This window comes from Oratosquilla oratoria, chromosome 19 (genome assembly GCF_046742065.1).
Source record: "Oratosquilla oratoria isolate Oo_2021 chromosome 19, ASM4674206v1, whole genome shotgun sequence".
NCBI classification, from domain to species: domain Eukaryota; kingdom Metazoa; phylum Arthropoda; class Malacostraca; order Stomatopoda; family Squillidae; genus Oratosquilla; species Oratosquilla oratoria.
In genome coordinates, this window is record NC_134795.1 from 39,481,693 (window position 1) to 39,497,002 (window position 15,310).

A 15,310-nucleotide genomic window follows, 5' to 3' on the forward strand; every position below is an offset into this window, starting at 1 on the left:
TTGTCTAAAGGCAGTGCAAGTGATACAATTTCTTATCTTTGTTTTCTTGTTCTTTTTTTGCCCTCAGGCCTTTGATATGTGGGCTGAAATTCATTTAATACTTGAGGCCTCCAATTTTTGGGTTCTTAGCCATTGTAAAGTGACAAAGCTTGTTCTATCAATGGGTTTCTCACTTCCCACTTCATGGGAGTGGGATGGTGCACTTTGAGGTGAGTTATCCACTGGAAGGATTTAGCCACTTATTATATATATATATATATATATATATATATATATATATATATATATATATATATATATATATATATATATATATATATATATATATATATGTACAAAGGGGTGCTGAAAAATTCCAGGCTTTAAGGGTATTGTGAGAGGGTAGAGCTCTCACTTTTACAGGGGAGGTAGGACAACTATTTAGGAGAAGATAGGCAAAAAAGCATGATGGTTTACAATATATTTTTCCTTTTTGCAGGTTCAATGTATGATGGCAGTGCCTACAGTGGATTTTGGTAAAATTGAAGCATGGGCAGATGAGAGAGAGAGAAAGGAGACCAACAAAAAGAAGTTCTATTGAAAAGTGTTAGACATGAGGCTGAGAAAATGGTATTTTCAAGAAAAAGAAATGAAAGGAACAGAGAATGAGATGGAAAGGGAAAAATTAAAAATGGCTTATACTAACAGACGGATTGATCTCAAGATTAAGCAAACTGAATGATTACCTGTCAGAAGAGAAACCAGATATAATGGGCATTGTGGAGACAAAATAAAGGGGTCCACTACCAACAAATAATGTTGGACATAGATTTTATAATCACTGGATTAAAAATAGAGAGAAACAGGGCGGAGGAGTCTTGTTTTTGGCTAAGAAAACTTAAATGTGACAAAGGTTACAAATGGAGAAAACAGTCCGGAAATGATCATGATAAAAGGGTTCTAGGAAACAAAGCAATTATTCTAAAATGTTAGAAGTTACACGGCATTCATTAAATGAGATGCTGAAGGATGGAGGGAACATGGTACTTATAGGAGATTTGAACTGCGAAGAAATATATTGGGAAAAGATGATACTGAAAGGTGGAGAAAATCTATGGGGAAATGTATTACTTGACATGACTATAAAACTTACTATGACACAATGGGTAAAAGAAAATACCAAATATAAGAATAATGAAGAACCGTCAAGACCAGATTTAGTATTTACATCAGAACCTAAAATTGTGGATAAAATTGAATACAAGACACCAATTGGGAAGAGTGACCACATGTTACCCAAGTTTGAACTAAAGAAGGAAATACAGAGAGAATTGAGAAATACAGAAAAGGACGACTGATGTATAACAAAATGAACTTTGGGAAGCCTAGGAATTTTTTTCAAAAAGCAAGTTAGGAAAAATTCTACAAGAGACACAAGTGGAAAAATACTAGATGATTTTGATAGAATTCTATAATGAAGGAGTGGACAAATATGTACCAAAACAAAAACAGGATATCTTGTATATTAAGTGCTGGTTTAACAGAAGGTGCAGCAAGGCAAAATGTAGATGATATAAAGCTTGGAAAAGATGGAAACAAGATAAAAAAAAAAAAAAAAAAAAAAAATGGAAATTGGCAAATACATATATCAATCAAAGTAATGAACATGTAAATATACACAGGGAGGAAAAAAGAAACTATGAAAAAGACATGATAGAAAAATGTAAGGATCAACCAAAACTATTCTATATGAGAACAGTAAACTAAAAAACAAACAGGAAATAGTGAAATTATGCCATGGGAATATAGAATACACAGAAGATATAGAAGTGGCTGAAATCATGAGCAAACATTTCAGGTCAGAGTTCACTAGAGAAAATATATAGCATTGGGACAAAGGGAGTAAAGTGAGATCCCCCCATGAGGAAAATAATAGTAACACAAAAAGAAATAAAGGACCAAATAATAAACCCTGATATCAGGAAATTGCAAATTGGATACTAAAAGAATGTAAAGATGAACCAATAGACATAATAAATAATGAAAAAAGCTGCTCAGTCAAAGAGGGAAAAATACCAAAGGACTGGAAAAATGCCAATATCATACCAATATATACAGGAGGAAACAAGGAAGACCCAACAAAATACAAACTGGTCTCCCTTACAACCATGGTAGCCAAAATATGTGAAGTTATCAAAAATACATACATACATATACCAAAGGCTTTTTCACCCTTACAAGGGAGGTAGCCAAAAAACAGAGGCATAAAATCATTCCCACCCATTCTATCCCTAATACACTCCACTCCCCTCCACCCTCTACTCTCCCTCTTATCTTGGCACCTCCTGGATGACGGGTCATCTCTGCATCTTGTCCACTGCCCTGGGTCAGAGGCAATGTCACATGACACAGCACATCCACAGCAAGGCCACTTCATTAAATCAGTGACCCCCACTCTACATCCCCTCATGTAGAAAAGGAGAAGACGGGGAGAAATCCCTTCGGGCTGCGTCAAATTTTTCTCACACAGACTACCTCACCCCCCATCCCCCCACCCATTCTACCTCATGCATCACAACATCATCCATATACAACCATTCTCCATTCACCCCTGTCTTCTGTCCTCTCCCATCCTTCCTCAACAGACATTCCCCTCTTCTCCAAAGCCCCTTTCACCCCATCCATCCATCTCATCCTAGGACGCTCCCTCATGTTCACTCCTTCCACATCTGCCTTCCATACCTCTTTTACTAGTCTTTCTTCATTCATTCTTTCCATGTGTCCAAACCATCAACCCTATCTCCCAACTCCCTTACCACTCCTGTTCTCCACACCACCTCATTTCTCACTCTATCCAGCCTAGTAACCCCTATCATACTTCTCAGACACCTCATCTCAAACACATTCAAACTCCTTCTCTCTTCCTCTCTTATGTTCCATGTTTCTGTCCCATACAGTGCTGTTGGCACAATCAATCCTTTATACAATCTCTTCTTAGCATCCATTCCCAGATGTCTATTCTTAATTACACTTTAATCCACCAAGGCATTTACTCACTTCTCTCAATCTACATTCTACCTCCACCTGCACTCCATCCTTTCCTGCCATATTCGCACTCAAGTATCTAAAACTATCCACTTCCTCCAGTCACTCTCCCTTAATGCTAATTTCCAACCTGCTGCCACTTTCACCACTTGTACACCTCATCACCTTACTTTTACCCACATTTATCTTCAACTTTCTTCTTTCACACACTCTCCCAAACTCTGTCACCAACTTCCTCAATCCCTCCTCTGATCCTGCTACAGGCACAGTGTTGTCCGCAAACAACAACTGGCTCACCTCCCACTTTTCTCCATTTTCTTTAACCATCTCCAATCCTTGACCCACCACCCTTGCATTTACCTCTCACACCACCCCATTCATGTATAAGTTGAACAGCCAGGGTGACATAACGCATCCCTGACGATGTCCCACCTTTACCTGGAACCACTCACTCTCTCCATTTCTAATCCTGACATATGCTCTACTACTCTCGTAAAAACTTTTGACAGCTCCTAGAAGCTTTCCTCCTATCCTGTATATCTGCAAATCCTCCCATAGTGCCTTTCTGTCTACCCTGTCATAAGCCTTTTACAGATCCATAAAAGCCCAAAAATCATCCTTACCTTTATCTCACCACTCATCCATTTACCTTTTCCTATAGCTTTCTCACATATCTGTCTTACCACAAAAATCTGATCTACGCAACCTGTACCCGTCCTAAATCCACACTGTTCCTCTCCTAATCCTCTCAATCAAGATCCTCCCATAAGCCTTCCCAACTACACTTAACAAGCTGATCCCTCTTAACCCCTTCCATACGGTGCCACCTACGTAGGCGTCATGAGGAGCAAGTGGATTCGCGACGCTGCCATATCGGCGTCTTGATTATATTTATTGTAGTCGCCCCTGTGTTTTTACATTCTCTCAAATGTGCCCTGAATCCCATTCTCTGTGGTTTTCAAAATTCGCGGGTGAAAGAGAGAACGATCGATATAAACGGTGACTATATTTTATGATGCGAGTATTATTACAACACGTCGTACGGCTGGCATTGGCTGCTGCCCGCGAGATTTAAGTCCCGTACTGAAGTGGTTAAGCTACTACACTCACACTTGTCCCCTTTTCCCTTGTAAAGTGGAACTATACAGGCACTCTTCCAGTCCTCCAGCACTCTCCCCTCTCTCCAGCAAACATTAAATAACCTCATCAGCCAGTCCACCATAACTGTACCTCCTTTTTTTTTTTTACACATTCTGCATGGCATCCATCCAAACCAGGTGCCTTACCTGCTCTCATCATTTATTTATTTATAAGGGATTATTTGGCATTAGAACATCTATGGTCATTGATGCCACTATCAATTAGATCAAATATCATTATTTCTGTATTGTTATAGAGAGTAGGTACTATACCTTAGAAAAATATATTTTAAAAACAATGAACATTTTAACAGATATATATTCAAACTTTTATACTTAACTTATAAATTAGTTATCATTTGAACTGATACGCTGTATTTAAAAGATTTTAATTAATGTTGTATTAAAGTTGATTAAGAAAATTTATAAATAAAATTTAAAACTTAGCATTCTAAATCTTATCAAGTATGCAAATTTATTATTTGGCATTAGAACATCTATGGTCATTGATACCACTATCAATTAGATAAAATATTACTTCTATATTGTTATAGAGAGTAGGTACTATACCTTAGAAATATATATTTTAAAAACAATGAACATTTTAACAGATATTCAAACTTTTATACTTAACTTATAAATTAGTTATCATTTGAACTGATACGCTGTATTTAAAAGGTTTTAATTAATGTTGTATTAAAGTTGATTAAGAAAATATATAAATAAAATTTAAAATTTAGTATTCTAAATCTTATCAAGAATGCAAATTTCTTTAAGAAAATTAAAAAGGAGATCAATATCACATTCAGCTCCTAAAATCTTAATCAAAGTATATCTGCCATTATTATTTTTACAGTGGTAAAAGTAATGTTCTCTAGCCGCCATTAGACTTGGGCATTCAACTAGAATATGTTTGATTGTCAATGGGACAATGCAATCATTACAAAATGGTTGAGGTTCTCTGTTCTTTAGGAAGCTATGCATCAGTCTAGTGTGACCGATTCTTAATGTGCATAATATAACTTCTTTTTCTCTAGGTAAATCTGAATTTTTCCAAGGGAGAGGTAATAGCTATGTCCTTCATTTTCTGGTCTTCTAGTTCCCAGTTAAAGTTCCAGACTTCCTGGAGTCTTGACTGAATGATAAGATAAATATCTCTGACTGGTAGAGCGAGGCTGTTCCTGGGAGTAACTCTGGCTGCACGTTTTGCTAAGGCATCCGCTTTCTTGTTCCCACTAACTCCTATATGGGCGATCCAACAGAACCTTATGTTTTTGCCCCTTTTTTCTATTAGATACAACCATTCTGATATTTCTATTAGCAGTGGGTGATTTGAGTTAAAGTGCAGTTAAGATTGTGTACAATTCTGCTGTAAAGATAGAGGCCTGTTCAGGTAAACTTACACTTTGAGTAAGACTTGGAAAGACAACTCCAAATCCAGCGCCCACACTTTACTTGGAGCCATCAGTGAAAATTGGAATGGATTCTTCATGAATTTCCATGTGTTCTAGGAAGGTTAGTTGCATCATCTCTGTAGACATTTCTTTCTTTGAACTGAATATACATTTACAAAATTCTATAGATGGAAGCTTCCATGGGGGCACCGTTGAGTATTTAACTAGTAAAATATTAATTTTTGGGATCTCTAATTCCTCAAAAAATTTTGTAACTCGATATCAACTTAGGGAATCTGGGATGATCAAGATAAAATTTATAGTATTTTTTATTAGAAACAACTTCACATACAAGAGATTTAGAGATTCTCTGGATTCTATGCCAGTATCAAACCAACAGTGACTGGCGGTAAAGCTCCAGAGGCAATTCACTTGCATCCACCAACAAACTGGGTATTAGGGATGATTTATAAGCTTCTGAGGCAATCTTACTCCACTATTATGTACAGAATTCAAAATACTGTAGATAGTGCAGTTTTTGTTGCCGATGAATACACTTCACATCCATAAGCCAGTTTAGGGGCAACTAGTGCTTTATAGAGGATCATCAGATGTTTCCTGTCGGCTCCCCATGAGGTGTGAGAGAGTACATACATACAGGAGTCCCTCAAATAACGCAGGGGTTAGGTTCCTGAAATTACCGCATATGATCAAATCCGCGTATGCTGACTTTCCACTTTAAATACCGAGAACCATGTGTACCGTATTTTTCGGCTTAAAATGCGCATCGGGTTATAATGCGCACCTATGCACTTCATTATCTCAGTACACAGATAGTGCGCACCGACGTATAACGCGCATGCCAGGAAAAGTCACTGGTGGCTAAAGCTCGTGAACTGCATGTATGCGACTCCTGCTTGCGTTGGTCCATTGTTTTGTGGGAAATTTGAGCCATGAAAAGTTTATTGAATACAAAATGTACATGAAAATTTTTGGATTTTTACAGAAAAATTGTAATTTACTATCCTGAGGGAATAATTCATCTTACAAGTTTTTATCACCGTGTACAAGTTTTTATCGCCATGCAGCAACAAACTATGTTTCGGTTCATAAGTGTCTTTACTGAAGTGACGTTTAGTTTAACAAACTCTCGCAAGAGGGTGTTTAGTGTAGGCTAGATTGGCAATAGAACTGTCAATCTCGGCCCTGATTTAGCATATTCCGGGTGAGCTAAAACGGCCAACGTTCATGATGTTGGTACCAGTGCTGTTTTACGGATCCCAAATATTTGCATAGACTACGATAATTAATGTTAGTAAAAAAAAAAAAAATGAAATAATGGCGATTAATTACTTGTGAACAAGGTTACATGGAGAAGTATTTTTCATTGGCTAGAGCCACTGCTGGGAAATCTGTTGATTTGTCACTAAACAAAGTGTCAGTTTAGGCATCAATCAGGACACAACTAAGAAAAAAGTCGGAACTACACGTACCGGTATATGACTCATGTTGTGCGTTGGTCCCTTATTACTTTGTAGCTTAAATAGTTTGTAGGAAATATGATCTAAAAAAAAGTTTATTGAAAGTAAAATATACAGAAAAATTTCGGTATTTTTACAGAAAATGAAAATCCATGTGAACAAGTTGTATAGACACGGTAAAGGAAACATGGACTGGAGGTGAAGCTTTTATTCCTGACGTTTCGTCTAACGACTTTCTCAAAGGAATGAGCATACTAGAAACATACAGAGTTTATAAACCCGCCTTATGGCTCAAGGGGGTGTGCGAGCGTATAGCGCTGTGTTCTGATTGGCCCGCTGAGACAGCCAATCACGAAGCGCTATATTCGCTGAAGATTTGGCCCAGGTGAAGCTCCCAGCCTTATTGTTGATATTCGGACGAGTGGTGATGTACGCAGCTTCTATAGATTTTCTGGTCTTCTTATCCATACCTTCGTGTAGAATCTCGGCTCGGTTCCATTGTGGGAGGTGCCCAGAATCGTCAACATGCACCACCATTGCGTTGGTGAGTCTATGGTGACGGAGGTCGGCCTTATGCTCCCTGATTCTAGTGTTAAGGCTCCTCTTAGTCTCTCCGTAGTATGCTTTATCGCATGATGTGCATGGGATCTTATATACGACGCTGTCTTCTCTCCCCCTCATCTTAGTCCCGCTTTTTATCATGTCACCAATCTTCGTTCCCGATGTCATGGCTGCTTTAACTTCCGTGCTCCTGAGCATTCTAATAATGTCTTCCTACCTTCCCGTAACATCGGGAACAAAGATTGGTGACATGATAAAAAGCGGGACTAAGATGAGGGGGAGAGAAGACAGCGTCGTATATAAGATCCCATGCACATCATGCGATAAAGCATACTACGGAGAGACTAAGAGGAGCCTTAACACTAGAATCAGGGAGCATAAGGCCGACCTCCGTCACCATAGACTCACCAACGCAATGGTGGTGCATGTTGACGATTCTGGGCACCTCCCACAATGGAACCGAGCCGAGATTCTACACGAAGGTATGGATAAGAAGACCAGAAAATCTATAGAAGCTGCGTACATCACCACTCGTCCGAATATCAACAATAAGGCTGGGAGCTTCACCTGGGCCAAATCTTCAGCGAATATAGTGCTTCGTGATTGGCTGTCTCAGCGGGCCAATCAGAACACAGCGCTATACGCTCGCACACCCCCTTGAGCCATAAGGCGGGTTTATAAACTCTGTATGTTTCTAGTATGCTCATTCCTTTGAGAAAGTCGTTAGACGAAACGTCAGGAATAAAAGCTTCACCTCCAGTCCATGTTTCCTTTACCGTGTCTTTACAGAAAATGTTCATTTTATATCTTGAGGAAATAAATCGTCTTTACCATTTTTTATTTAATACTGAAACAAACTACAGACTTTCGTTTTAGCTTTGAACCTGCAATGACAGTGATGAAATAGGACAGTCATCGAGGTAACGTTTAGTTAATATAACTCCCGAAAGAGGGTGTTGTAGTCAGGTGTTTGACACGAGTTTATGAACGGCCGCAACGGAATTTGTACCATACATAAAGTGAAGCAACAAAGCCAACATAAAAATTCATACTAGGATGCTTTGAACATGGGCAAATATCATGAGTATTGATAATGTTTCATGGTGTTTAGGCCTATTTAAACATGAAAAATAAGATTCGATAGATACGTACTTATACAAAATATTTATATAGCCCATGCTGGCGTATTCTTTCATGTCACCATGGCTGTTCTTCTTGTTCTCATGGAACGTCACGGAAAAGTGTGCCGTTCCGACTTTGTGACGGCCAATATTGTCACGTTGTTGTGAAAAAAATTACACACACAGCCGTAGAATTTAAATCGTAGGCCGTGGATAATGCACACCACCGGATAACGTGCACCCCCCATTTTTAGGCCCTTCCATCAGAAAAAAGACGCGCATTATACGCCGGAAAATACGGTATGTGTACATGTATTTACCTAGTTGTATTTTACGGGAAGGGGAGCTATGCTCGTGGTGTCCCGTCTTCATATCTCATTTTATCTAAACTATTGGTATTGTTTTTGCACACACCACTTTCTCATCTAACTTGTTCCAACTGTCTATTACTCTGTGAGGAAAGCTGTTCTTTTTCAGATCTCTTCTATAGCTGTCTTTTTTTATTTTCTTTCCGTGTCCTCTTGTATTTCTATCATCCCATTTCATAAGATTCTCTCTATCAATAATTTCTATGCCTTTCATGATTCTGTAATTGTGTGTGTGTGTGTATATATGTGTGTGTGTGTATGTGTATGTACATATGTGTGTATGTATGTATATATGTGCATATATGAGTATATATCATACTAACATGTAACAAAAATAAATGAATATAATCAAAATAATTCTTTCCTTAAAGGGAGAGCAATTCCCCATAAGCTTTGCTTCACGCTCTCCCTTTTCAACAAGTAAATTTGTAAACATTTTGTATATATGTATAAATTGTATTTTATTTTGTTGAATAAACCTTAATTAAATTAAATTAATTTTCTTTTAACTCTTTTTCTATTTCATTTTCTTCTATGTATTTTTTACCTAGTTGTATTTACCTAGTTGTATTTTACGGGAAGGGGAGCTATGCTCGTGGTGTCCCGTCTTCATATCTCATTTTATCTAAACTATTTTTAAATTCATGTATTGTTTTTGCACACACCACTTTCTCATCTAACTTGTTCCAACTGTCTATTACTTTGTGAGGAAAGCTGTTCTTTTTCAGATCTCTTCTATAGCTGTCTTTCTTGATTTTCTTTCCATGCCCTCTTGTATTTCTATCATCCCATTTTATCAGATGTAATAGTCCTGCTGCATATACTATACCTCTGCTTTGGTTAAAAACTGGATGAGAGAAGCATTTCACATTAAGACCATCTAAACCTGTTTCAATTGTATATTGTTCTGATTTTTTTTTTTCCAAACTCCATTATGCTACATTTCTTAATGTTTAAGTCTACTTCCCACTTCTGACTTCTAACATCAATGTTTGTTAATAGATTCATTATTCTTTCTGTGTTATTATTATTTCCCTCATAGGGGTAGTTGCACTTCACTTCCTTCATCCCAATGCTGTATTTTTTCTCTAAAGAAAACAGACTTAAAGTGATTGTTCATGACTTCAGCCATTTCTAGATCTGTGTATTCTGTATTTCCATGGCCTAGCTTCACCATTTCCTGTTTATTTTTAAGTTTACCATTCACATATCTATAGAAGTTTCAGTTGATCTTTACATTTTTCTTTGATGTCTTTCATGGTTTCTTTTTCCCTCTCTGTGCACTTTTACATATTCATTTCTATAGTTGATATATATTTGCCATTTTCCAGGTTTTTTTTTATTTTTTTCTGTCTTTTCCAAGCTTTGTCTCTTCTATTTTTCACCTTACTACATCTTCTGTTGAACCAGCATTTAATGTACATATTTTCTTGTTTCTGTCTTGATGCATATCTATTTACTCCTTCGTTATAGATTTCCATCAAGATCATCCATTTCTCTTGCACTTTCGTCTCTTCAATGTAGAATTTTTCCCAATTTGCATTTTGAAAGAATTTCTTAAGTTTTCCAAAGTCCATTTTGTTGTACATCAATCTTCCTTTCCATGTCTAAGAGCAAGACAGAGACACAGAGGGAGAGAAGAAAAAGGAAGGGAGGTAAAGAGAGTGATGCAGAGCTAACATATACAAATTATCTTTTACATACTTACACTGGTGATGTGAACATTTAAGACCTGATGTGGAACGTGGGTGAGCATGGAGGACACTGCCAACAATGTGTTGTGTTTTGAGATCCCAGAAGACTGATGGAAGACCACAAGTATCCCACTAAGTACAGACTCGAAGAAGTGTTGTCGGTATAAAAGCCTGAAAATAAGGCAGTATACTAAAGACACCATACAACATTAGAGAATTTGGTCCTTGGAAAACTGTGTATTTCTGTACTTACTCTTTTTTTAACTTGTCTGCTTTATCCTGCAAAATGAAGCAACTTTATATGAAAGAAAAACCACATTCCATAATTCAAATTTGACACGTACCTTTCATCCCTTCCTACATTTCCTGTGAGAGAAGTGTACACACTACCTCCCAAACAATACAGTTATCACCCTAATACCTAAATGATCATTATTCAACCCTTAACAATATCTGAATAGATCCTAGAAACAAAATGCCTATAATATAGTGGTGTACAGTAATCTTAAGGCTAGAGTAGGGGACGAGCCAATATATGGAGTAGTGGGGAAGTTTGGGGTGCCAGGTGCAAATAGTAGTAGAGATGATGTTGGAGATGTGCTTGGAAAGGGAGTTGATGATAGCAAACACAGTGCTAAGAAGAGAACTAAATATAAGCATACATGAGAAAGACTGGTGGACAGGAGGATGGTTACTAGGGCATTAATGGATTATGTAGTGGTATCCAAAGGAAGGATAGAAAGAGCTCTTGGCATTCATGTTTTCAGGGAGAAGGTGTGGGAGTATCATATAATTTTTGTGTGGAAAGAAAATAGAGTGGAGAAGGAAAAATGTGGAAGGTAGATGTGCACAGACTTAAATTAAATGAGGAAGATAATTGCATGTTATTGTGGCAAAGTAGCATGCAGTTGATACTTTAGGGTCTATATGGGGCATTCCTATGGACCAGAGCCATACATCATTCTGTCTGTGATAGAGGAAAACTCTGTTCATTGAGAAATGATGACATATTTATTATATTGTGACTGTCCATCAGTTATGCTGTCCCCCAACCCCTTGTTACTGTCCTGTACAATTTCTCTGAATATTCATTTCCTTTTTTTTTTTTTTGTCTACCCTGTGGTGGGGGATAGAATACTGCCACCAAATATTCCCACTTGAGTCGTACAAGGCAACAAAAATGGGACGGATGGATAGGACTAGGAATCCTGCTACCTGTAGCCCCACAGACGACATCCCTAAAAAAAGTAAAGGCATAAGAGGGTCTAGGAGTTTTCCAATCAGTACCCTAAGTTTTGGGTCTTTTAATGTGTGTGGATGTAGTACAGATGAGAGTAAAAGGGAAGAGATAGGCAGTGTGTTTGTGAGAAGAAAGATGGATGGCTACTGGCATTGAGTGAAACTAAATTGAAAGGCAGGGGCAAGTGTGAGTTTGGGAGTGTAATTGGGAGGTTCTCAGGAGTGAAGAGAGGACAAGGACAAGATAGAGAAGGGGTGGCTATACTAGTACATGAAGAGATAGGTAAACGTGTAGTGGAGTGGAAGGTTTCTTCAAGATTAATGTGGATGAAGGTGAAGCTGGGAAGGGGTTTTTGTAAGTTCGTATGGGCCTAGAACTGAGAAGAGCATGGATGGATTTAAATGAGTGCATAGAGAGATTATGGAGAAATATCAATGTAGTTGTATTGGGAGATCTTAATGCTAGGATAGGAAATGAACCAATAGATGGAGTGATTGGGAAGTATGGAGTTCCAGGAAAAAATCGTAGAGGAGGGTTGATGGTGGACATATGTCTACAGAGTTGATGGTAGCAAATACAGTGTTTAAGAAGAAAGTCAAGCATAAGTACACATGGGAGAGGGTGGTGGAGGGAAGTGTGGCAGATAGTGTGTTACTGGACTATATAGTGGTAAATAGGAGTATAATAGGAAGATTTAAGGATGTACATATTCTAAGGGGAGAGAGTGGGGGAATATCAGATCATTTTTTGGTGGAAGGTAAGTTGAGAGTGGAAATTAGGTGGAGAAAGAGGAAAAGGGCAGAAGGTAGGGAGGTACTTAGAGTGAACTGCTTAAATGAGAAAGAAAAGGAGAAGGAGTACAAGAAGCTTAGAGAGGAGTGGGAGGGAGTGAGGTATGGAGTAGAATTAGGAGTGGAGGAGGAATGGGGATGGTTGAAGGACAGAGTCATAAGGTGTGCAAAGATGGTGTGTGGAACAAGGAAGATGGGAGGAAATAGAAGGAAGGGTAGCGAGTGGTGGGATGAGGAAGTAAATAAGCAGGTTTTCATAGATTGGTTACAAATTAGGATGAGGGAATCATATGAGAGATACAAAGTAAAGAGAAGTAAAGCATAAGATAAAGGACGCAAAGAGGAGAGCAGATGTGAAATGGGGAAAGAGTATGACAGAAAATTTTGAAAAAAAAAAAAAAATGCTTTGGAGAGAAATTAAAAGATGACGAGGAGGTGAATCAAGTAGAGAAGAAAAAGTAAAAAGTGCAGATGGAGAGATGATAATGGAAGAGAAGGCAGTCAGAGGAAGGTGGGCAGAGTATTTTACGGAGTTGCTAGATGTGAAGGAGGATAGGGAGGGAAAGGTAGTTGCAATGGGAAGTGCTAAGAAAATGACCATGATGAGTGAGGAAAATGAAGGAAAATAAGGAAAAATTAAGTGAAGGCAGCTGTTAAGATGATGAGAGCAGGTAAAGCACCTGGGTTGGATGGATGCCATGCAGAATGTCTGAGAAAAGGAGGTACAGTTATGGTGGACTGGCTGGTGAGGTTATTTAATGTTTGTTTCAGAGAGGGTAGAGTGCCAGAGGACTGGAGGAGTGCCTGTATCTTTCACTTTACGAGGGAAAGGGGGACAAGTGTGAGTATAGTAGTTTCAGAGGGATCAACTTGTTAAGTGTAGTTGGAAAGGCTTATGTGAGGGAATTCACTGAGCAGATTAGGAGAGGAAAAGAAGGTGTAATTGGTGAGGAATAGTGTGGGTTTAGGACAGGTTGGGATTGTGTAGATCAGATTTTTGTATATACCTGGTTGTATATTATGGGACGAGAGCTATGCTCGTAGTGGCCCATTTTTGTATCTCTTCGCATCCAGTTTAGTCTTAAAATGTAGGTGCCATTTTTGTCACTGCTCTTTAAATTCTTTCTAATTTTCTCAATTTCTTTTTTTTTTTGTGCTAGGTGCCCATAGTGTTGCAGCATACTCTAGTTTAGGTCTTATTAGTGCAACCACTATTTTCTTTACCATTTCTTCATTCATGTAGTCAAAGGCCACTTTCATTGATCTTAATAAGTTAAAGATCTCTCCAACTAATTCATTTATCAGGTGTCAAGTCACTTGAGATAATCATTCCCAGGTCCCTTTCTGAGTTGACTTTTTTGACTTCCTTGGTACCAATTTAGTAATTTGGTATCGTCAGCAAAGAAGTTCATGAAACACTTCACTCCCTCATCCATATCATTTATATATATATGGCAAAAATTAAAGGAGCCAATACAGAGCCTTGCAGGATGCCACTCTTCACATCTTCCCAGTTCGAATTTTTGTCTCTAAGTACCACTCTCATTTTTTTCCCACTTAAAAAATCCTTCACCCCTTCCAGTAGCTTACCTTGGATTCAATTGGATTCAATTTCTCTTATTAACTTTTTATGTGGTACACATGGGCGAGGATGTTGGATGGAAGGGTGGTAGATAGAGCATTAATGGATTATGTAGTGGTAAATAGGATTATGATATGGAGAGTTAAGGATGTACATGTGCTAAGGGGAGAGGGTGGGAGAATATCAGATAATTTTTTAGTGGAAGGTAAGTTGAGAGAGGAGGATAGATGGAGAAAGAGGAAAGGGACAAAAGGTAGGGAGGTGCTTAGAGTGAACTCTTTAAATGAAAAGGAAAAGGAGAAGGAGTACAAGAAGAAGCTGAGAGAGGAGTGGGAGGGAGTGAATGATAGAGTAGAGCTAGGTGTGGAGGAGGAATGGGGATGGTTCAAGGAGGGAGTCACAAAGTGTGCAAGGATGGTGTGTGGAACAAGAAGGACGGGAGGAAATAGAAGGAAGGGTAGTGAATGGTGGGATGAGGAAACAAAGAAGGTTGTAGAAGAGAAGAAGTGAGCTTTCTCTGATTGGTTACAAAATAGGATGAGGGAGTCATATGAGAGGTACAAAGAAAAGAAAAGAGAAGTAAAGCAAAAGGTAAAGGAAGCAAAGAGGAGAGCAGATGAGAAATGGGGTAAGAGTATGACAGAAAATTTCTGAAAGTAATAAAAAGATGTTTTGGAAGGAAATTAAGAGAGGAAGAGGAGGCAAATCAAGTAGAGAAGAAAAGGTAAAAAATGCAGATGGAGAGTGTGGGTTATTGATATCCCCGTCTGGCGACATGTGGCAACTCGCATGCCCGGGGTAGGCATGCATGGAACTTAGCAACAGTTCTTGAGTGAGAGACCGTAGAGGGGACGCGGAGTTACGCATGGGCGCTATCTTTGACTCTGTTATTATATTGTATCTTCTTGTAACTGT

At 38.3% G+C, this 15,310-nt stretch overlaps 1 protein-coding gene across 6 annotated transcripts in view; it reads right to left on the minus strand.

Moving 5' to 3' along the window:
• The window catches only part of Mms19 (MMS19 nucleotide excision repair protein), a 514,253-nt gene that overhangs the window by 48,650 nt on the left and 450,293 nt on the right, over positions 1-15,310 (minus strand). For 5 of the 6 annotated variants that reach the window (XM_076202916.1, XM_076202918.1, XM_076202915.1 and 2 more), the window contains one exon: positions 10,797-10,953. The exons of the other annotated variant lie outside the window; for it this stretch is intronic. In XM_076202916.1, coding sequence (XP_076059031.1) covers positions 10,797-10,953 — 157 coding nt within the window. The remainder of the gene's footprint in view (positions 1-10,796; positions 10,954-15,310) is intronic. 6 annotated transcript variants of the gene reach the window in all.